At 38.8% G+C, this 24875-nt stretch overlaps 1 protein-coding gene and 1 pseudogene across 4 annotated transcripts in view; one reads left to right on the top strand and one right to left on the bottom strand.

The window, feature by feature from the left end:
• TULP3 (TUB like protein 3) overlaps nt 1-24875 on the top strand; it is a 68181-nt gene that overhangs the window by 12168 nt on the left and 31138 nt on the right. For 2 of the 4 annotated variants that reach the window (XM_088801431.1, XM_088801429.1), the window contains exon 2: nt 18225-18276. In XM_088801431.1, coding sequence (XP_088657557.1) covers nt 18225-18276 — 52 coding nt within the window. Of the gene's footprint in view, nt 1-18224; nt 18277-19839; nt 20118-20804; nt 20913-24875 lie in introns of those variants that run through there. The other 2 variants (XM_088801437.1, XM_088801433.1) reach the window with 2 other exon arrangements.
• LOC148759123 (non-histone chromosomal protein HMG-14 pseudogene) lies at nt 20834-21326 on the bottom strand (annotated as a pseudogene).

The following is a 24875-nucleotide window of genomic DNA, read 5'->3' as shown; positions in this document are numbered from 1 at the left end:
TTGGTGAGATGCTTGTTCAGACTTTTTGCCTGTTTTTAATTGGGTTGTTTTTAAGAGTTCTTGGTATCTTTTGGACCAGTCCTTCATAGATAAATGTTTTTCAAGTATTTTCTCTCAGCTTGCATTGTGTTTCACCTCTCCTGGCCTCTGCTTTTCTGTAATGATTTCCTAGTTGGCAGAGCTGCACAATGCCTTGGTCAGTGAGGTGAAATAGTTCCAAGTGGTGACACTGAACTAGGCCTCCTAGCAAGATTCTCATACACATGTTGTAGCACATAGGCTGCAGTAAACTATCTTTTTCTAACATCTCCCCCCCAGACTTTAATTAATGCAGAGGTAACAGAGGAACAAGAAAAAAGGAAAGGTCACCCATGATCCCGCTAACCTAATATCTGCTCTTCTTTTTCCTGCATTCCCTTCATTTGTCCATATGGGAAGTAGTGAATTTGATGACCTCTTGAAGCTACCACAACAATTTGTTGCCTTTGAAATTTTATTTTTATATCTTCTTAGCTAGTTAAACAAGAGACCCACATTTTGATATTTCTTTTATTAGTAAGAAAATGGAGGTCATGAAAAACTGTGGGAAATAACTCAGTAAATCAGCAGTAGAAAGTGGCTCTCTTCTTTCTTGTCTACTCAGTATTCTATTTTCAAATCTATTAGAATTTCCTCTACTGTTATTTAACACCCCGACCTTGCTTTAAAATACCAGTGATGTCTGGGCTGTACTGTATTGCCATTGTAGTTTATGGCGACCTCGGAAGCCCTCGCGTTGGTGCTTGAGGTGACTTTGCAAGGATGTAAAGACAGTACCCCGTTTATAACTGTATTATCTCTCAAACGTTGGCATGGGTCAGTTGTTTAGCATTCAGAATGTTTTCCCATTAGAAAAATCTTTCAAATGGAAATTGGATTCCCAGAGCAATTCACAAGAGTAAACTTAACTCTGGTTATAAAGTAATTGCAAGATTTTAGTTTCACCATGGTTTGAGGCCTTTCTGAGCTTGACTGGAAACCTAAATACCAATTACAAGGATTTTTATGGAGAAAATTGTTCTGTAAGTGATCTAGATCATGAAAAGTAAAGGCATGTGTTCATTTTTCACATTACTCACTGAGGATTACACTCCTGGAATGATTCTGTCATTTGTATAGATGTTCCAAAGTTGGAAATGCCTGTCTTGTCCCCTAAGGGGATGAGTATTACTAAAACTTATTACAATTATGCGATTGTGACACACAATTCTGTGAAGTAGATATTACTGTCCACATTTTATCATCCGGGCACCTGAGGCTAGGGCAGCTGAATTGACTTGTTGAAGAGTAAACAGTTAGGAAGTGCTAGAATCAGAATTTGAACTCAAATCTTCTGGCTTCCAATACTGAGCTTTTCTTACTATATTATCATTCAAAATCATTGATTTTTATCTTCCTTAAGTGTAAGATGTGGAAAGTATCAAGATTAGCTTAGAAAATCTGGGCTATCTGGTCAGTGTGGTGTTAGTGGGGCATGGCTTTATTAATTTTTAACATACAGATTATAAGTTTTTATGTAATAAAATCTAGTCTTTTCCTTAATAGTTTCTGGGTTTTATGTCTTGCTGTGAAGTACTTTTTTATAGTTCTCATTATAAAAATATTAGCCTATATTTTCTCAAGTTTTTTCTTTCTTTACTATGTTGATATATGCATAATATATGCATAAAATTTAAGTGTACAGTTCATTTTAAGTAAAGTGTAAAGAAACTTGTAGACTTAAAGAAGAACAAGTGGTTAAATAAATTAAAAATATTTTAAAAAGCATGTGGTGCTAGAATAGCACTTTATGTCTGCTTACTTTATGTCTGATCAGCAGTACACACTGGTGGGAATGTGAATTGAGGGAATTTTGCATACCCTTTGACCAGACTTCTTATTCCAAAAAGGGTTTAAGATCACTCTGTAACCTTAGTAATCCTGTTTCTGGGAATTCACCTCAAGAAAAAACCTTGAAATACAGATACAAATTTTATTTAAACTTATTCATTTATTGTTGCAGTACAATCTATACATAGTAAAATACACAGATTTTAGGTGTACAGCTCAGTGAGTGTTTTACACGTGTATGTATCCCTATGCTACAGAGCATTTCCCTCATCCAGAAAGTTCCCTTGTGTCTCTTTCCACTTACATCTTTTTTATTTCTAAGCAGTGTTCCATTGGATGAATATACCATAATTTGTCTACCTGCTCTCTTGTTCATAGACTTGTGATTCCAGTTTTTGAGTGTTATGAACATACAAGTCTTTTGGGGGACATATATACTCATTTCTCTTGGCTATGTACATATCTGCAATATTTCTTATTAAAAAACTAGCAACAAAAATATCCAACAATGGGAATAGATTGGTATGGATAAAATATTATGCATCCATTAAAAATTATGCTTATAAAAATTAAGGAAAAAGTTTTGATATGTGACATGGACAGAAAAATGCGTAATTACTGTGTGGCATATTTTTCTTTACTTTCACATTTTTTAAATAATGGGAGCAAATTACTTTTCTAACAGAAAAACATACGTTGAAAGTATGAATTAGGGTCATTGTACTTTAGATGTTGTGAACTTTGGTTATACAGGCAGTAGAGGGTAGTCAGGTTGAACTTCTTTTGTGTCTTTGATTTGATGACTTTCTGGATCTAATTCTAAACTTTTCCCAGTTGTAGATCAATTATGTATATAAGGTGAAATAATTATTCATTAGATGGTAAAAGAGTCCTCTTCTTAGTAATTAAAAATGTACAAATTAAATGCCCTTAAGTTACTTTAATACATCAGTAACCTATCGAATAACATCCTAAATTGTGAAGATCATAGAGAAAAAGGTTATTAACTTATTGGTAACAATATAAATTTATGAAGTACTATTATGGGGGAAAACCATCTTGAAGAATTATATATAAGGAACCATAATAGTATAATTTTTGACGTTTGACTGAAAATCCCTCTTTAAAGAATAAAGATACTCATTGCTGAATAAAGATACCAAAAAAGAAGAAAAAGTTCCACATTTAAAAGAGAAAATTATAGGATCCCATCTTATCAGTGGGATAGAGTACTTTAGCCATTAAAACATGATATGTATATGAAATTTGTCAATAAAAGGAGATATATATATGAGTATATATATAAAATAATTGAAAAAATAGACCAAAATGAGTTTTTGCAGAGTTCACAGCAGATCTTTTTTTCCCCCCCTTTCTTCCGCCTCTTTCCCACTCCAGTTCAAGCCGTAGTTTCTCAGTCTAGTTGTGTAGGACACAGCTCCCTTGCCCATCTAGTATTAGGAGCCTTGCGCTCCCCTCCAGCTGAGGCAGTCGGTCGCCAGTTGTCGGTGGGCCGCTCACAGCAGCTCATGGCAGCTCTCGCTGGCTGCCGGCTACTCACACTGGCCACCAGCTGCTCATGGCAGCACACAGCAGCCCGCGGCAGCACATGGCAACCCACGCCAACCTCCCGCTGCTCACAGCAGCCCTGCTCCTGGGAGAGCCATTGTTCACAATCTTAGCTCTGGAGGGCGCAGCTCACTGGCCCATGTGGGAATCGAACCAGTGACCTCAGCATTAGGAGCACTGCGTTCCAACCACCTGAGCCACTGGGCCGGCCTACAGATCTTTATATGTATTGAATTCATAGTACATTTAAAAAGTCAACTTAACTGTATGGTAATTTTAAAAATTAATAATAAACAAATTCAGGTTGAGAAAAAAAAAACCGTATACAAATATATACTGACAAAGATCAGAAATTCATTTATAATAGAATTGAAAACCCAGAAATAAACCCACATATATATGGGCAGATAATTTTGGACAAAGGAGCCAAAAATATACAATGGAGAAAAGAAACCCTTTTCAATAAATGGTCTTGGGACTATTGGGAAGCAACATGCAAAAGAATGAAACTAGACTGCTGTCACCATATACCAGAATTAACTCAAAATGGATCTAAGACCTAAACATAAGACCTGAAACAATAAATTGCATAGAAGAAAGCATAGGTATCAAACTTATGGCCCTTGGGTTCAGAGAGGATTTTATGAATTTGACCTCACAGGCAAGGGAAGTAAAAGCAAAAATAAAGAATGGAACTGTATCAAACTAAAAAGCTTCTGCACAGCAAAATACACGATCAACAAAACAAAGAGGCAATCAACCAAATGGGAGAAGATATTTGCAAACAACGCCTCTGATAAGGGGCTAATATCCAAAATATGAGGTCATGAACTCATCTTAGAAAAAGTGCTACATCCCTCATTGCTGAATATCACTACGGTCACCTTCGAAGTCCTCCCCTTGGGAAGCTATGCACTGACATGAGCACCTAGTCCACCCTTCAAAGCAATTTGGAACTCTTTTTCTGGAATGGCCATCAGAGCTGTCGTCGTATTACCCTTGATGTCCTGAATGTCATCAAACTGTCTTCCTTTCAGTATTTCTTTTATCTTCAGGTAAAGAAAGAAGTCATTGGGGGTCAGATCAGGTGAATAGGGAGGGTGTTCCAATAGTTATTTGTGTTTATGCACCTTTATATTATGCGTCTCTATATGTGCTAAATCACGTTGAATAATACTGGGGGTGCCAAAAATATGTATACATGTGACTGTATTCATCTTTCATTATCAGTATATATTGAGTATTAATACAATTTTAATAGTTTTTTCCTTTCTTAAGATGTGTATACATTTTTTTTGGCACCCTCTGTATAGTTCTTACAGTTTCACTATCAGCAATTTTTGAATGTTGCTGCTCTAGTGGGTAGGAAATGATTATAAACATAACATCAAGATATTCAGGATAAGTATAATTTATATATAATTATAACAATTAAAATTTAGAAATGTTCGAAACACTTTTGAGGTAGAGCAGAAGAAATTATTAAAAAATTATTAATGAAATTATTAAGAAATTATTAAAAAATTGAGGACTTTTTCATAGAGAAATTGATCATTGAATTAGGGTGTGTGTGTGTGTGTGTGTGTGTACACATTCATCCTTCTTGGGGTTCATTGAGCTTTTGAATCTGTGAATTTATGTCTTTTACCAAACTTGGGAAAATTTTAATGCTTATTTTAATTACACATATATTAAACATTTTGATATTGTCCCATAGGTCCCTGAATCTCTGTTCATATTTTAGAAAATAGTTCTTCCTTCTGTTCTTCAGATTGGATAATTTTTACTGATATTTTACCCATTTCTTTACATATGGAGTAATTGTGTTCTGGACATTACGAATGATAATTTGTAAAGACTCTGGATTCTGTTATTGTCCTGTGAAGATTGTTGATTTTTATTTAAAGAGATCACTTGTCTGAACACTAATTGCACACTCAGTTGGAAGGCAGCTGAGATCTCAGTTTGCTCCTTTCAGTCTTACCAGGACTGCTTGGAGTCTGTCTTAGGCGTGCTTGGTTCAGGGGTCGACCAGATATTTGGGCAGAGTTTATATGGATGCTAGAGATAAAGATTTGAGGATTACAGTCATGGAAATAGATTTGATGACATAGGAAGTACCTGTAGATGAGCATGTAATCCTGGCTGCAATATCAGTGAATGGAGGAGAATGGAAAATAAAGGAGACTGAGACTAATTCCTTTTAATTCCTGTATGGTTAGTGCCTAACTCAGTGCTGGTGTGTACAAAGATGCTTAATATTTGCTGAATTAATTGAATGAAAGGAGATTGCATGGCAGGTAGGTAAGAGTAGAAACAAGGAGTTTTCAAGAAAACAATGGAGGAAGGCGCTAGTAGTTTTATTCTTGCCAAATACTTCAGAGAAGTCATGCAGGAATGAAGAATGAAAACAAACTATTACTTTGGCAATTAGAAAAAGAGTTTTGGAAAAATGATAAGGGAATAAAGCCAGATTGCAGTAGTTGAGAAGTGAATTGTAGTTGAAATGGTGACAATTTATGTTTATTATTCTTAACTTACTTAATGATGATGGGAAGTGGAGATAGAGTCATAGCTTTATAGATAGATGAGGTCTAGGAGGGTATCTTTTTAAAGAATGATTGTGAACCAAGGAAAGAATCTACTAGAGACGGAGACGCTGAAGATACAGGAACAATATTCAATATTCATTTTGGTGGGAGAGAGGCCAGAATCAGTGTTCCAGTGGGAGTTCACTTTATGGAAGGTAAACGTCTCTTTCTTTGTGACAGGAAGAGAGTGTCTATTTCTGTGAGTAAGGTTAGCGGGGTGGACAAGCATTTGCTTCTCAAACTGCCCCCCTTTGCTTAAGAAAGAAGAGCTTTGTGGCCCTTGGGCCTTTTGGCCCTCTTGAGAGAGTGATAACAGAGTAACTGAAATCTAATTCATATAAGTTCCATTCTCCAGTTTACATGCTTATTTATTTTGCATACTTTTGTTGCAAGCCTGATCTTAGGTCATCTTTATATTCAAATATTTATAAGAGGGCTGAAGTGTGTGCATGGGAGCACATTTAACATAGTTTTGATGTTGGAGATTTTCTATCATTGCAGTTGGCAAAAGTTTAAAATATGTAGTTTGCATAGCTTTAACATTAAACTGACACTAGTGCTGGAGTTGGATCTGGATTGTGAATTATTTTAAATGCCTTTGTATGTGAAATTTTACAATAGCTTTATTGAGGTGTAATTGATGTATATGTACCAAACTCCACACTTGAACTGTACATTGATGAGTATTGACGTGTGTACCTGTGAAACTGTCATTACAGTCAAGATAATGAAGCTACCCCAGAGTTTTCTCCTGCCCTCTGTAATCCACTCTCCTCCTCACCCTCAGACACCCACTGATCTGCCTTTTGTCACTACTGATTAGTTTGTATCGACTAGACTTTTATATAGATCTCATTTTACAGTATGAGTATGTTTTTTTGTACTTAGCAGAATGATGTTGAGATTCATCCATTTTGTTGTGCGTATCAGTAACTCTTCCTATTGCTGAATAGTATTCCATATAAAATTTGCTTATCTATTCACCTGCTGATGGCCATTTGGTTGTTTTCAGTCTTTGGCTATTACAAATAAAGCTGCTGTGAACCTTCATATATGTATAGGTTTGTTTGGGTGGGCATTTCATTTCTCAGGTAAATATCTAGTAGTGGAGTGGCTGGATCAAATGCTAGTTATATGTTTGACATTTTAAAGAAACCTGACCAACTGTTTTCCAAAGTGGTTGTATATTTTACGAGTACATACAACTGCTGTTTGACTAGGACCTTGAGAGTTCAAGTTGCTCCACGTTCTCAGGCACTGCTTGGTATGGTTGTAGTCTTTTAAATTTTAGCCTTTCCAGTGTGTGTATGTACTGATATCTCATTGCGGTTTGAATATACGTATCTTCTTTTGTGAAATAAATGTTGAAATATTTTGTCCAATTTTTAATTGGGTTTTCTTAGTAAACTGATAAAAATTCTTTCAATTTTAATTATAAGTCCTTTGTTGGATATGTATTTTGTAAACATTTTCTACCAGTCTGTGGCTTGCCTTTTAATTTTCATAGCAAATCTTTTGCAAAACAAAAGTTTTTTTATTTTGATGAAGTTCAATTTGTTGATTTTTTTAGTATGTGAACTTAAGTAAAAGTCATAATCAAACCTACAATTTTCAGTTTTTCTCAAGAGGGTGGTAGTCAAATCTTCAATTAAGCATGAATAACTGACTAGAATTAAGAATCAAAAATTACGTTACTTTTTGTAGCTATTGTCTTGAGGTAGTCCTTTTTTCCTTTATGTTTCCTGTATCCTCATCTTTCCAGTAATTCCTTGTCACACATAGTTAGTATATTTATTTATTTTTAATTTTTTTTTTTAAGATTTTTTTTTTTCTTTTTTATTGGGGAAGGGGAACAGGACTTTATTGGGGAACACTGTGTACTTCCAGGCCTTTTTTTCCAAGTCAAGTTGTTGTCCTTTCAATCTTAGTTGTGGAGGGTGCCGTTCAGCTTTAAGTTGTTGTCCTTTCAGTTTCAGTTGTGGGGGGCGCAGCTCAGCTCCAGCTCAGTTGCCGTTTTTCTAGTTGCAGGGGGCACAGCCCACCATCCCTTCCTGGAGACGAACCGGCAACCTTGTGGTTGAGAGGAAGCATTCCAACCAACTGAGCCATCCAGGAGCTCAGCGGCAGCTCAGCTCAAGGTGCTGTGTTCAATCTTAGTTGCAGGGGGCGCTGCCCACCATCCCTTGCAGGACTCGAGGAGTTGAACTGGCAACCTTATTGTTGAGAGCCCACTGGCCCCATGTGGGAATCGAACCGGCAGCCTTTGGAGTTAGGAGCATGGAGTTCTAACTGCCTGAGCCACCGGCTGGCCCCAGTATATTTATTTTTGATAGATTGAGTTGAACCAGATTTTTATAAATTGTATTTATTTCAACTTCATTCAGGTAGCTAATTACTAAAGATTGACGATTATGAATTCTTCTAACTAAAATGAATAAATTGCCTTCCAAGTTGTCCTCTTTATCAATCCACATTGGCATTTGTTGCATTTATTTAATAAAGTGGGGTAAGGCTTTCCTTCTCTTCTGTTTCTTAATTGTGATCTCTGAGACTGAACAGTATCATTTGTGATGTTATGAAGCAATAATATCATGAGTAAAGGAAGTGTTCACTCAAGTTACTATTAGAAAAGCCCTGGGCGGCTCACAGCCTTCCTTTTTGCAGAGTCTAATCCTGCTGTGTTCCTGGCCAGGAGGTTGTTGAGTCCCTCCAGGACCACAGAGGAGGCTGTTTAGCCTCCCGGCTCATTGGCCACATTGCAGTTAAGTGCTGATTACAGCCTCCGAGCTATGTGGCACAGTGTAGGGGGCAGCAGGAAACACTCTCTTACTGAACGTTAGCAATGGATTTTGTGTAACTGGCAGCTAGAACGTTTTTTCATTTTTTTGCAGGCCAAGAGAACTTAAAAGGAATGTTGAAAGTGTAGAGTAATCATAGAATCTAGGTGGTTGATCCATTATTAAATGCTTCAAACTATTAGGCAGCATGGTCTGTTAGATACTAACAATTGAATGAGTTTCAGTTCCTCAGAATTTTGACCTTGGGCAAATTTCTTTATTATTCTGTACTATCTCCATTCCTTAGAAATACTGTGTGTAATGTAGGTGCTAGGTTAAAGGGCATATGGATTTTTAAGTGTCCTCAGTCCTTGACTGTAAAGTAGACATTTAGCAAAATGTCTATTTTCTTGGTTTTTCCCCTCTAATTTGAAAAAATTAAAATATACTGAAAAGTTGCAAGAAAAGTACAATTGATTTCCTATGCCTTTTACCTGGATTCATTGCTTATTAACATTTTTTAGTATCTTTAAAAAATCTTTTAAATTAGACTCACAGAAAAATTGTAACAATATCAGAGAATTCCTGTATATCCTTTACTAAAGTTTTCCCTAATGTTAATATCTTACATAACCATAGTACAGTTATCGAAATCAGAAAATTAATATTGATTCATGACTATTAATTAATTCAAAGGTCTTATTTGAATTTTGCCTCTTTCCCCACTAGTGGCCCTTTCCTAGCCTACGGTTCAAACCCAGCGTCTTGGGGTGTGTTTAGGTGTCCTGTCCCTTTTGTCTTCTCCAACCTGAACAGTTTCTTAGTCTCTCTGTGCCCTTCCTGTCCTTGACGTTTTGAAGAGTACTGGCCAGTTATTTTGTAGAATGTTCCTCAGTGTGGGTTTGTCTGGTGTCTCCTCATGATTAAATTCAGGTTGTGCGTGTTTGGCAAGAATGCTACAGCCGTGACGCTGTGCCCTTCTCGGGGCATGAGGTGGGAGGAACAGGACGCTGCTGTTCTTACTGCTGGTCGTGGTAAATCCCAACCCTTCCTTCAGGCCCTGCCTCCCATGTTCCTCCTCTACGGAGTTCCCATTGCCCTTTGTAGTGGTAATTATCTTGTGGGCAGGTACTCTGAGTCTGAGACTCTGCAAATATCCTGTTTCTCATATACTCTCACCCACCAATTTTAGATCTAGTGATAGGACTTGCCTGCCATAATTATCACTGTGCTGTTTGCCTAATGGAGATTGTCTTTTTCCATCATTTCTTTATCTTTATTAATTGGATTTTTTTTCTGTATGAAAGATCTGCCCTTTTGCCCCCATTTATTCACTCATTCATACCATTATGGACTCTTGAATACTCAGGGAAGCGTGGCTTCTCCCATCCTACGGTCTTGTTCCCATTCCCTCATTTCTACCCCATTCTCACTCAGGAGGGCAATTTCCACATGAGCAAAGCACTATTACCACGTGTGGGACACCTCACATTAGTATAATACTCTTGTCTGATGTGTAGCTCAGAGTCACATGTCCTCAGTGCACCCGTGATAGTCTTTACTGTTTGTATGTTGATTTCAAGGATTATGTTTATGTGTGGTTGCCAGATACATCTTTACTCTCCTCGACTTTAACATGGAACAGTCCACCAGCCTTTTTTTTTTTTTTTGTCTTTCTTGCTGTTGACATTTTGGAAAAGTCCTGACAGTTGTCTTAGAGAATTTCCTTCAATTTGGGTTTGTTTCCTTCTGAATAAGATTTAGCTTAAATGTTGTTGACAAGAATATTAAATATATTGTATTCTTCTCAGTACATCACTTCAGGGGAAAACCTGATGTTGGTCTGTCCCATCATAGTTACTGTATCCCATCACTTGGTTCAGGTAATGTCTGCCAGATTTCCTCATTGTAAAGTTACCTTTTCCTCTTTGTAATTAATGTGATCTGTGGGGAGACACTTGAGTTGTGTTGAATATCCTACTTCACCCAGTGGTTATAACATCCAAGAGATGTTTCTCGCAAGAGTCAATTATTAATATGGTGGTTATAAAATGGTGATACTCTACTTCTGTCATTCCTTCCATATTTACTGCCATTATTCTGTAATGCCCTTTATTTGTTGCTGTGCCACTTTATTTATTTACAATCGGTATAGACGCATGGATTCTTTTTTTTAAATAACAGCTTTATCGAGATATAATTCCTGTACCATATACTTCACCCATTTAAAGTATATACTTCAGTGGCTATTCGTATATTCACAAAGATGTGTAGCCATCACCACAGTCAACTTTAGGATATTTTCATCACCTCAGAAAGGTACCACATACCCTTGAGCTATCATCCCCCAACTCCTATCCCACAATCCCAAGCAATCACTCTTTTACTTTCTGTAACTTTCTCTATTCTAGACATTTCATAAAAATTGAATCATATATGTGGTCTTTAGTGATTGGCTTCTTTCACTTAGCATATTTTTCAGGTTCTCCCATTTTTTAGTACTTATTCCTTTTATGGCTGAGTAATATTTTGTTGTATAGATATACTAGATTTTGTTTATCCATTCATCAGTTGATGGACATTTGGGTTGTTTTTACATTTTGGCTATTATGGATAATGGTGCTATAAATGCTATAAAAATTTGTATGCACACAAGAGTGTAAATATAGTTAACACTACTGAACTGTACACTTAAAATGGTTGAGATGTTAAATTTGATGTGTTTTTTACTACAATAAAAAAAGAAACAAATTATAGAATGTCTATATGATAGCATATTATATAGCAATTTAATATTATAATTATAAAACCTTTGTAATAACAGATGCTTTTAGTATAGTCTTAAAATGATGCAAAAATCATAAATATTCAAATATATAAAAATTGACAGAAATATATGGAAGAATGTTTACTGCAATGTTTGCAGTGATATTTCAAGATGGTAGGATTATGAAAAGACCATTTATTTTTCTTTATGCATTTTTATAAAATTTATGAAATGGGTGTGCATTATTTTTTATAATCAATGTAGAAAAACTTAGAAAGAAAAAATTAATCCATACAAGAATTGTGTGGCACCAGCAATCGCCTTGTAACTCATACATTATTTTAAAAATCTTTTTGATTAAAGAAATAATATACTTGTAAAGAAAAAATGTTTTTGCTTGGGTATATGCTTTCATTTCTCTTGCATATATACCTAGGAGTAGAATTTCTGGGTCATATGGTAACTTTATGTTTAATCATTTGAAGAACTGTTAGGGCTGTATCATTTTACATTCTTACCAGCCATATACGACGATTCTGATATTTCTATATCCTCACCAACACTTACTATCTTTTTTGTTATAGCCATCCTAGTGGGTTGGAAGTGATATCTCATAGTTTTGGTATACATTTTCCTGATGACTGATAATGTCAAGAATCTTTTCATGGACCATTTTGGAGCAAAAGTTAATACAAGACTGGGTCTTACCTAACAATATAAGACCAGGTCTTATGTTAATTTTTGCTCCAAGAGACGCATTAGAGCTGATTGTCTGTCTAGGTCTTATTTTCAGGGAAACATGGTATACAAATGGCCCATGAAAAGATTCTTGACATTATCAATCATCAGGAAAATGTATATCAAAACTATAATGAGATATCACTTCAGACCCAGTAAGTCCAGCTAGGTCTTATTTTCGGGGAAACATGGTATCTATTTTGGAGAAAAGTCTATTTAGAATCTTTGTACATTTAAGAAAATAGGTTATTTGTCTTTTGATTGTTGAGTTGTAAGAGTTTTTTGTATATTCTGAGTACCAAAGTAGTCAGATACATGATTTAGAATATTCTCTCTCATTCTATGGGTTGTCTTTCAACTTTATAATGTTCTTTGATGAGAGAGGTTTTTAATTTCAATGAAGTCCAGTTTATCTATCTTTATTGTTCATGCTTTTGGTGTCATATCCTAGAAATCATTGCCAAATCCAATGTCATGAAGATTTACGTTTTCTTCTAAGAGTTTTAGAATTTTAGCTTTTACAGTTATATCTTTGATAAATTTTGAGTTAATTTTTATATAATTAATATATGGTGTAAGAGATCCAACTTCATTCTTTTGCAAGTGGCTATCTAGTTGTCTAGCACCACTTGTTGAAGAAACTATTGTTTCCCCATTGAATGAGCCTGGCACCCTTGTCAAAAATTGATTGGCCGTAGATGCATCAGTCTACTGTAATTTTTGAAATGATCATTTCCTTTCTCTTCTGTTGCGACCTGCACAACACAAGCCGTGGGAAGGCGAGGGAGGCGGCGAGGGTTAAACTATCATAAAGAGACAGAGACTCAAATACAGTTAAATCACAGAGGACCAGGGACTCGCAGCCTCAAGGGACTGGAGCCCCGAATCGGGTGGTCGTGGGTATTTATTGATTTCTTACAATAAGCATCACAAGATTAAAGGCAGGGTCCGCGAAACTCTCACACCATGACAATTCTTCCAATTCCCAGATATCTGTCCCAAAGCAACCGATGCTCATTGTCCCCAGGCTACTAAGGTGGGTGTGTTCAACCCCCTGGGGGAGCGAGTCTCACAAGGTAAAACCATCCCATGAGCTAAGCAGGAAGAGCGATATCTTATCACTCTAAGAAGCCCTTTGCATAGCAGAGTGCAGGACAGCAACTGGGGCAGGCATCAGCAGCTTCCCATAATGGTGAGGAGGAGGGGTATGGCTACCTCCTGGCTTTTATTATGTTAACTCATGGGGGTCCCAATGGGGTCCCGTCTGGCATAAGTCGTTCCTCCCATGAGGAATCATTACTTGTCTTTGACTGCAGACCCAGCTTACAAGGACCAAATAGAGAGACTTAGGATAAATGAACTCAACCCCAAAGAGGGACAGTCCCGTAAAGTTTTCTTTCCCTAAGGAAAGATTGGAGGGGACAAACGGCTAGGCTGCTGTGTGACCACACTCTTCATTATCACTTTGTCCTATGTGTATATTCTATGAGCAGTCTAATTTGGTTTATGTTTTTGAACTTTATATAAAAGTAAGCTTAAAAATGTGTTATTTTTTGTGTTGCCTGTTTTGTTTTACATTTTGTTTACAATCCATTTATAGATTTGTGTTAAGGCGAAGTTCATTCATTTTCATTGATGTATCACATTCCATTACATGACTATACCAGATTTTATTCAGTTTACTCTTGACAGATGCTTGCATTGTTTTCAGTTCATCTAGTGATTCTTAAAAGTGTGTGTACAGGCATGAATGAGTAGGGGCAACCTTGTGGCAGACTTTTACCAAATATTTGTTAGATGAATAAGTGAATAATAGTATGGGGGATTAGGGCATATTTTGGGGGCCAATAAACAAGGATGGGCAGGTAGCACACATTTTCAGAAAATTATTGTGTGTGCTCTGCAGTGGGAAAGCCTTGTGGGTATGTTCAGTTTAGATTTTGGTTAGTAATTGGGGAGTAGTTCAGGAGAATGGTGTTGTGTAGGAATGGTCATCTACCACACTTGAGAAGTCGATCTGTGTTTCTCCCAGATGTATGCTTAAGGTTTTCCCTGTTTAGACCAAGTAAATAGGAAATTTTTCATGAAAAAAATGGAAGGAAAAGTGGTAATTCCATTTCTTTTATTCTGCAGGAATTCTTTGTGGTTGTCTACTAACCTGTTAATTTATACCCTGGCTCTGTACAAAAAAAATGATTTTCATTAGATTAACAATTTAAATAAATACTTGATAGACCATTCTTTCTCATTTTTATAGCTCATCGTTGGGATTGATCTCAGTTGCTGCTTTCCTTGCTGTTCTTGATCCAGGATTGTGATCACTTGATTGGCTTATATTCACTCTTGCAAAAAAGACAGTGTACTGGTTTCTGTCACAGGCATCATCAGCCCCAGTGGCAACTGCTTCCCAAACGCTTCAGACATCATGTGTACAGGGGTTGGTGCGGAATCCGGTACAGGGTTGAGCCTCGTCTTCATCCCTTCACTGGTGCCTTCTCTCTCCTGAGTTCCCGAGGTCCTAAGCACTTCCTTTCCAGGATTTCTCCCTCTTGTCTATTAGCTGTTTACTACCCTTTCTACTTTGTGGTCCCATAGATATCTCCAGCTCAGCTCTCCAATGCAGTGGTCAAGCTGAATTCACCATTTTCTCCTCCATACATTATACTAAGTGAAGTAAGTCAGAGAGGGAAAGACGAGTACATGTAGCTTCCACTTTTCAAAAGCTTGTGTTATGCCACTTCGCTCTTCTGAAAAGCCTACGTTAGTACCTGTTGTGCTAACTGAAAGACTCCAAAGAGGATTTCCACTTTATGAAAAAAGGCAAAAAGCAGAAATAGCGTTCAGCGTTTGTGTTGCAGCCATTATAGAGGCAGCACGCACCCCAAGCAGCGAGAGTGGTGGCCACGCTCCTTCCCTGGGAACTACACTCAGTATCCAGCATCAGGCCGCCATAGCTGTGAACTGTGTCTGTGAGCGTCTGTGCTTTTATCTGGATTTAGGCCAAGTGCATCGGTTAGCAAGATGTGTCCGAAGGTATCACAAAAGCCAAGAGAGCTCGTAAGAGTGTTATGCTCAGGGTAAAACTGGGTGTAATTAAGCATATTTGGTATGATTTAATAGGTTATTTTTTGGGTCTGAGAACATCAAAAAATTTTCCATACAAAGTAATGGTAGTTGCTTCTTTGCTTTATGCCATTTTGGCTTACAAAAGGTTTCATAGGAACTCTACTTTAGAATAGCAGGGGAAACCTGTGCTTATGATTTCACTTATATGTGGAATCTGAAAAACAATACAATACAAAACAAAACAAAGTAAAAAAACCAAGCTCATAGATACAGGGAGCAGATTGTTAGTTGCTAGAGGGTGGGGGTAGAAAAAAATGTGTCAAAAGGTACAAACTCCTCGTTATAAAATAAATAAGTCATGGGGATGTAATGTACAGCATGGTGACTATAGTTAATAATACTGTATTGCATATTTGAAAATTGCTATGACTATAGATCTTAAAAGTTCTCATCACAAGAAAAAGAGTTGTAACTATGTGATGATAAATGTTAACTAAGACCTACTGTGCTAATCATTTCATAGTGTATACAAATATCAAACCATTATATTGTACACCTGAACATAATATAAGGTTATATGTCAGTTATACCTCAAATTTAAAAATTTTTATTAAAAAAATTCTGTTTTGTGTTGATTTACTAAACAGGCTTGGTTAGGCTTGCTATTCAACAACTCAGTTTGAAATAAAGGAAAGAGAATATTAAAGGAAAAAATGCAAATTTAGTAAGATCTTATTCTAGTTTAGACTAGAAATTCTAGTTCAGATTTAATATAAGTATGTAAAATATCTTTATTATTTCTGCTAAGTTATAATTTAACACCAGAGCTCAGAGAAAGTGTAGCTGTTGATGTACAGGAGGTATCTAAACATTACAGTTTCATAGCATCTTTTTAGTGCTTCTGTTCAGGTTAAATGCTTTGATATACCCTGTTTATTTAAATCATTCAGCTTGTCCAGGCCTGATGAAAGGAATTAAATGATGTCAAGACAGGGCATTGAAGACACACCTTGTTTCTTCACTATTATTAGAGGCCTGAAGGGAAATCTTTGAGGACTTTAGTCGTGTGTCAGAATTGAGCATTATTGAGGAGGTCTTAGCATTTGAGAGAGGGGGGAATCGGATGATTTTTTTTTTTTCTTTCACATGCCAGAGAGTTTTGCAATTCTGGTTTCATGTTGAGGGCAGAGTGAGTTGGAGGAAAAGCAGAATAACAACAGTAGTTGTTCAAAATACTAGTTCATAACAGCGGATTTTTACACCAAATTATAATGTTCATAATATTTTTTTGTCTTAATCATTTTATGTAGAACTTTATCAAATTCATACTAATATCCACTGAATACTAATGCTAGCCTAGCACTCTATTCATAAAGCTAGAATTTTAAACTATGTGAATGAGGATTAAAGACATTAAGGAAAACAAGAACGTATCTAAGAGAAATGCAGGCCATGAAGTCGAGGCCAGAATTATATCTGACATTTTTATTTTTGTCCTTCTTTTGTGCAGGGAAAAAGGAGATGATCTGTTTTGAATACCCAGTGTTTTGTTTTTTTAACATAAAGGCTGTAAGAGAATTAATAGAGGGGATTGTCAGAGAATCAGAACACATCTCCACATTTGTGTCCAAAGGGTTATTCAATCTGCTTACAGGTTGACAGACAGGAAGAGTCTTGGAGACAGTATGCAAATTCCAAGTTGCAATGCATTATTAAAATGCATAAAACCTTCTAACTGTAGGAATGTAGTGGTAAACCATTAAACCATAGATACTTTGGTGTATTTACCCGAAATGCAGGGAAAGCCATGCTTCCCTTTGTAGCCATGGAATTTGTCTTCTTAAATAGGACCTCATTTTTATGGTTTTTTTCCTGATAGTAAGCTCCCAGTAAAAATTTATAATACAAATAATTGAGAACCATTCCTGCCATGTTTCATACTTTTCTCTTTCCAAAAATGCTGAGTCACAAAATAAAATATTCAATTATCAAATATTGAAGATGAGGCCAAGAAGCTCCGACAGCTGAAACAATTGTCAAAAATAGAAAAGGCTTCAGATAAAATTTTTAAAAACTTAAAAAGTGTTTGGCGTTTCATTTTTATTCCATTTTTGTTGTTTTCTTCCATGAAGAAAATCTGTCTCCTAGTGGTACTAGATCTTGTCTCTTCACCCATACTTATTGCTTCCTTCAATGCCTAGCATGTTTTGTTAATGGGTAACTTGAAGAGTACTCCTAGATCTTCAGGAAATCAGTGGGGTATATAGTAAGATATTATACACAATCTAATTGTCCCTCTCCTACAGCTAGCTCCAAAAAAAAAAAGTCAGATTTATTTGGTTTTAGGTGGAGTTTAGACTATGGAAAGAGATCAGGCTTAGGGTCTGTTTCTGCTGTTTAGCCATATGCATGGCTCTCCAAGTCTCTGTTTCTTCCCCTACAAAGTGTGAAAAATAACTACCTAAGTCATAGGGTTGTTTGGAAGAGTCAATAAATAATGTGTGCAAAACACTTTGTAGTGTGTCCAGAATATCATGAGTGTTCAGTGTATGGTTTAAAAGAAAAAACAACAACAACATCCCTGCATGTGTGGATTCTGTGTTCTGTACCTTTCTTATCCTTTGGGTGTTTTAGTCGCCTCAGGGCCACTGTGGAATATGCGTGGCATTAAGGATGGCAGTCGACCTGCATGCAGTGTGGGCAGCATCTAGAAACGGATGCTCTTCCGCCCAGAGTTAATGGGTTCCAAATGGCCAGAGGAGGGGCTACACAGAGAACAGGAAATTGACATGATTTTGAAAGAATTTTTTCTTTACATGCTTTCTTTTCTTTTTTTTTTTTAAACAGTGCCTTTGAAGATGAGGCCAAGAAGCTCCGACAGCTGAAACTAGATAATCAGGTGAGCAGAGTCCCCTCTTTTGCAATAAGTGGAGAGCTATACTGACCGGGATGCCGATCGTCGTGACTCTGAAATCTTGGCAGGGTTATGGAAGGAAGACTGGAAAGGAAAAGGCTCTGTCGTTACTCACTGAACAGTGTCTGGAGTTAGTATTTGCTGGGCCAAGGCCCTGGGCTTGGCAAGCCCAAAGTGCTTTGAGGACATCAGCAATAAAACTGGCCTTGGATTTATAATCACTGAAAATTCTTGGCACCTTTCATAAGAATTAGAAGAATGTTAACATTGTAATTCTACGTAGTTATTTGGCTCTGCTGCCTTAAATACCTCTCTACACTGTAATTTCACTGAACTACAAGTTTTCTTATCCTAATGTGCTGTCTGAACACGCTGCCCTGCTGTTTAAAAACTTCCATTGCCTACAGGATAATTTTCTTCATGACACTGGTCCCAATTTTAGCTACACATCTTAAAAGATTTTTTTGCAATGATTGGATTTATGTTTGTTTCCTCAACTAGACTAAGTTCCATGAAAACAGAAAACAAGTCTATGATGACTATTTTATCAGAAGTTTCAGGCATAAGGCTGGGCACGTAATAATCCTTCATTAAATATTTGAGTGAACGAAGGGATAAATGAAGAGTTCTGTATTGTCACAGGCTATGATCATCATGATTAGTCCGTTAGAACCTGTACCCAAAGTAGCATATTTGCTGTTCCAATGGGTGTTTTTTATTTTAATTCAGGAAATTCTATAGCTCTAGGCTACCTATTTAGGACCATTAACAGTCAAAGTGTCTGCACTCCATAGGTGACTAAAAATACCTCTCAAGTTTTGTCTTGCTTCTTTATGTTGCTGTTGTAATTAATAATGGGAATTCTAGCGTAATAAATTACTTTGAAGGCGGAATCATTAATAGGAGGGAAGAGGTCTGGGCGGAGCATTCGGGGATGTGCGGAGCAGCGCCCCCACAGCTGGGTGAGGTGGGGAGGAGGGATGGGAACGCCAGGACCACCCCTGGAACCACACAGGCACTTGTGCTCCTGTGCGGCTTACCCCGCAGGGCACCTTCCAAGCCCTTCGTGGCAGTGGCACTGCCGTGGGGACTGTCTTCACATCAGGCCACCAGATGATGGGGCGCAGCACCCAGTGGTCCTCGGATCACGTGTGCAAGCCTGCGCCACGATAGGAGACCTTCTTCGAGGCTGCCGTGATTGGCGGCGGCGTCAGCTGCGCCAGCGTCCTGCTCGCCCAGGGCCTGCTTTATCTGCTGCCTCGCACAGAAGTGCAAGGAGAAGAGCGAACCTCGGTGCCGGCTAGTGGCTCCAGCCGCCCAGCTCGGCCTCAGGGGCCTGAATAACGCCAGCAACACGGTGGAAGCCTGGAGCCCTGCCACCTGGCCCAGCTGGGTACACCACAGTCGCAGCTTCAAGGCCACCACAGGACTAGCTAGTGTGGACAAGGTTCCCGGGGCCCCTGGGCTCGGCGCTCTGAATTCTCCCCAAGCCCTGGTGACAGTGCACACGGCAGACCTTGCCTGCTTCGGGCTGCAGCAGTACCTACCCATCCTACCATCCACCCCAGGAGGGCCAGGCCCATCCCACCAGCCTGTCACCTGCCTCGCCATGTGTGTCCAGCTCCAGATTGATCAGTGAAATCCATTTCCAGGTTTAGGGATCCTTCAGGGCACCCTGATGCCCAAGGCTGAGGTCCACAACTGGGGTGACCTGTCCCCAGGGGAGCACGACTATAGCAGTTTTTTTTTTCCTTTCATAACCAAGATTTTATTGGTGATTTTGAGGATAAGTACACAGACATTTCAATTTGTACACAATTCTTAATGTACGTACCAAAAACCTCAAATGTCATATAGTTGTGATTCTTTTTCTAAAGTTATTCCATTGACTTTCCAGCTTACAATTTGGAGGCTAATTTTCCTTAGTAGAATATCAAGTACCAATACCTTCAAATGTTGATACGCTGTTATATCAAAGTCCTGCTAATTCACAATTTAATATCATATACATGACATACTCAAATTTTCAATCTTTCACAGCACATTAACAAAATGATTAGGGAAAACTGGACTGCCACGACCAAAGATGGTACAGAGTGCTCAAAATCATGACAGGGAGAGTAAAGATCAAGGAGTGGTTTTGTTTAGGAAATAATTCTACCAAAAACAGGAATAGAAGTAATTCAAAATGTTCAAGACCTGTTAAATGCATGACTGACACCAAATGACCACTTAATATGCTCTGTATTATAGGATATAAAAACTGCCTCCATATGGAATGTTAAGCTGACACCCAAGACAATCAAAGCCTCCCATATTCAATATCCCACTGTTTTCTGGTTGTACCAAAAAATAAACAACCAGCACATGATTTCACCTCTTTAAAAAAAGCATTGACACTTAAAAAATGGGATGAGGTGGAATTCCCTACTTCTTAAAAACGTTTCTAGAGCTACTTGCATTTACAAACTAGTTGATAGAAATCTTCCTCTGGATTGTAGAAGCAGGGAGACGGGGATCACTGATAAGACGTGCTGTGATATTAATCTGCCTTGGCTTCTTTCTCTCCTGCTTCCTCAGAGGCGGACTCTCCTCATTTTTATTTTCTCCGTTTTCTGCAGGTAAATCTTTAGTTTCTGGGTGAGCCACGTAGGCCTGTTTTCCCTTTGCTCCCCTTTCCCCTTTTGTTTGTACTTTTTTGTCTGCAGGTTTATCCTTTCCTGCCGCCTTGTTGGGCTTCGTTTCCACTTTTGCAGGAGCAGGTTTAGCGGACAACCTCGCCTATCTCCTGTGGGCTCCTCCTCCGCTACTTTCGCAGCCGAGTTGACCTTCCTCTTGGGCAGCGTGGCGGCGGAGCGGGCGTGCCGGGTGCCTGCGGGGCGGGCGTGCCGGGTGCCTGCGGGCCGCAGCGCCGAGGGCCGTGGCGGAGCTGGACTGCCTGGCAGCCGCTGCTCCTCCCTATAGCAGTTTTTATGGCTTGAAACCACTGCTAAGTTAATATACCAGCCGCTGCCCCCCTCCGACTGGCTTCCTTTAAAGAGACCGGGAACATTTTAAGCAAGTCTAGTTTTTCATGGCAGAGTAGGAAAACTGCAAGACACTTCCCAGCAATTACAGATGGCTGCCTTTGCCCCTCCCTACGCGGAGGCGCTGCCTCTAAGTGGGGAACCAGCTAGGGTTCTGCGTCTGTCGTGTTGGTGGGGGGGGTGAAATCAACAGTTCTTGCTAGTACCGGAAAAAGTAAATAAAACGGAAGAAACTAATCTTCCTCGGATCATGATTTTATATATGAGTGTATGTTTATTCCTCCCACAAAGATCAGGATAATTGTGATGAGCCCTTACTTTCACATTCCATTGCATAGCAAACTAAGGAGAAATAACCACAAAGCTTTAGATCTGAGTTTGATTTAGTTTTATAAGGCTAAATGGTGCATCCCTTGTTGACACTAAATGAAATCTATGGTCACTTAGCCAATTAAGGATAGAAGACATACGTTTTTGAGTTTTGTGTCATTTCTGAACTTTGTATGTAGATATATTTTCTGGATTTTTAAAGAAGATCGCCCAAATATTTTATACTTTTTATTCTTTTCAGTGAGAATGCTACATGTGGTATGTACGTAGTATAAATATTGGAATTTTGTGAGCCTTTTTATAGCACAAATATTTTTAAATTATGTTTTTTAATAATAATATATATGGTAAGAATTCAAATAATACAAAAAGGTATTTGATCAAAAATCCCCCCCCGCCCCCGCTTGGCTCAGTTCTTTGCTAGAGGCTGTCACTGATTTCTAATTTTTCTTTACGGAGACAGTCAATGAATATAAAGACATACAATTTTATTGGATTGTTTTGTATTTGAGAAAAATCGCTTTGGCATTAAGATATATAAATTTTGGCGCTAAATAGTATATGAGAATACTGTCAGCGCCCCAAATGCTACCATGTGCATAAGGAGGAGGTTCCTCAGCAGGGCTAAGGGGCTGTCCGCACATACGAGCCTGAAGCAAGACAGGCGGCTCAGGAGGTAAACAGCTGGGAAACAGAAGATTTTGGTTCCAGTGCTTCCAGCTCTGCCACTAATTAGCTGTGTGAATTTAGATGAGATCCTCAAACTCGATGGGCCCCAGTTATTTCATCTCTAAAGTGAGATGAAGCTGGATAAAGTAATAGAATGGTAAAAAGGATCTTGGAGTATGGCAGTTGGAGAGAGCTGGCATACAGGTAGGTGGAGGGAAGCCAGTGCCTTGGTGGGAGGCTCCCAGTCCAGGGTATGCTTACCCATCTGAGGAATATCGTGTGCTCCCACCAGTGACAGTGGCTTACTCTGGCTGTGATTGTCTGGCAGTGCTTTTGAACAGCTTTACGGAGATATACTTTACATACTATAAATATGCACCCATATTTATGGGTGAAAAGGCTTATGCGTGTTGTAGCATATATTAGTACTTCATTCCATTTTGTGCACATACCACATTTTCTTTATCCATTCATCAGTTGATGCACATTTGGGTTGTTTCTACTTTTTGGCTCTTACAGGTAATGCTGCTTTGAACATTTGTGTACAAGTTTTTGTGTAGAGATGCTTTAATTTCGCTCAGGTAGCAGACCTAAGTATAGGTATACCACGGTATACCTAATATACCTTGGGTAATAGGAGTGAGATTGCTGGGTCATATGGCAACTCTATGTTTAACATTTTAGGGAACTGCCAGACTGTTTTTCAAAGGCACTGAACTATTTTACATTCCCATAAGCAATGTATGAGGCTTCCAGTTTCTCCACATCCTTGCTGATACTTATTATTGCCTGTCTTTGATTATAGCCATTTTAGTGAACATGAAGCAATATCTTATTATAGTCTTGATTTGCATTTCCCTAATGACTAATGATGTTGAGCATTTTTTAAAATACTTAGTGACCATTTGTATGTCCTCTTTGGAGAAATATCCATCCAAATCCTTTGGCTGTTTTTAAATTGGGTTATTGTCTTTTTGTTGTTGAGTTGTAGAGTTCTTTACATAGTCTAGACCCAAGTTTCTTATCAGAAATATTATTTGTAAATATTTTCTCCAATTCTGTGGGTTGTCTTTTTTTTTTTTGGAGGGCGCAGCTCACGGTGGCCCATGTGGGGATCGAATTGGGAACTTTGGTGTTATCAGCACCACGCTCTAACCAACTGAGCTAACTGGCCACCCCTTGTGGGTTGTCTTTTTACTTTCTTGATGGTGTCATTTTTAACACAAAAGTTTTAATTTACTTTTCCTTTCGTTGTTTGCACTTTTGGTGTCATATCTAAGAAACCATTGTCTACTCAAAGTTACAAAGACTTGCTCCTATTTTTTCTTCTAAGAGTTTTACACTTTCTCTGATCCGTTTTGAGTTAATTTTTCTATATGGTGTGAGATGCGGGTCCAGCTTCGTTCTTTTGCATATCCAGTTGTCCCACCACCATTCATTGAAAAGCTATTCTTTCCCATGGAGTACATTTTGCCTTTGTTTTTACTGGTTTCACTAGGGTGCTCATATTTTCAGGATATGTGGACACCATAGCTGGCTATAGAATGTAAAGATTTTCAGACTCTTGTAGTGATGTTACTCCAATATGGATACACACGAGGTAGAAAACATTTATGCCATCTGGTGGACAAAGGATTAAAGTACAACATAGTCCCTCGAGGTCAGGTTGCCCATCTATTTCTACACACCTCTCTGAGATGCAGTGATCAGTGCATTGAATTGGTATTTTAAGAAGTCTGATTTACAACTTTTCCTTTTAGCTTATGATCTCACTTTGTGTGCCAGGAAGGCTAGTTATTTGGCGCAGGCTCCCTGGTTACCTGGTCGGGTGCTGTAGGTGTGTCCCTTGTGTGGCCGTATGTGCCCTCCTGACGTAGACTTTCGGTTGCTGACTGACTCTCAGGCTGCTTGTTTGTGAGGCCTGGCCGTGATGACAGTGGAGGAGCTGCTGTGCAGGGGCTGGCCCTGCAGAGCAGGAGTCACTGTAGCAGGGCCCTGGTGCCTGCCCAGTCTGCCTACTGGTGTGTCATCCTCAGAGGCGCTCGAGTGGTGCTCTGGCTCTGTCTGAAGCTGGCCACCCAGTGTGTCAGCCCACCCAGTGTGTCAGCCCACCCAGTGTGTCAGCCCCGGGGCCCCGCTGCAGGTCAACTTCAGCCTGGGGCCACCTGGCATGAACCACAAAGCAATCCACAGATGGTTGTCACCTGCGTTGGGCTTGGAGGTGCCTCGAGAGGCCATCTCTGAACCAAGGCCGGCTGCCACTAGTGCTGGGCTTGGGGCTGCTTAGCAAGAGGCACAGGGCACACCACAGCCAGATGCTGCTGCTTTGGGTTTTGTGAACCTTTGAGCGATTTTAGGAAAGTCCACAGCATGAGTCAGGACAGGTCATTTGTATGGAAAAGCCACTTGAGTGGGCTTGGGTGGGCCCGAACGTTAGATGGGGTGGGCTCTCAGGGAATTATCAGGTCAGGGGAGCCAAGTTGATGAAGACTCAGATATGATGGCCGCCTGCATCTGCTCACTGGGAGGGGCTAGGGTTCACAAAGAAACAGTGGATTC

This window comes from Rhinolophus sinicus, chromosome 1, assembly GCF_057876585.1.
Source record: "Rhinolophus sinicus isolate RSI-liver-muscle chromosome 1, RSI-T2T, whole genome shotgun sequence".
Lineage (NCBI taxonomy): Eukaryota > Metazoa > Chordata > Mammalia > Chiroptera > Rhinolophidae > Rhinolophus > Rhinolophus sinicus.
This window is presented reverse-complemented; position numbering and strand designations above follow the sequence as displayed.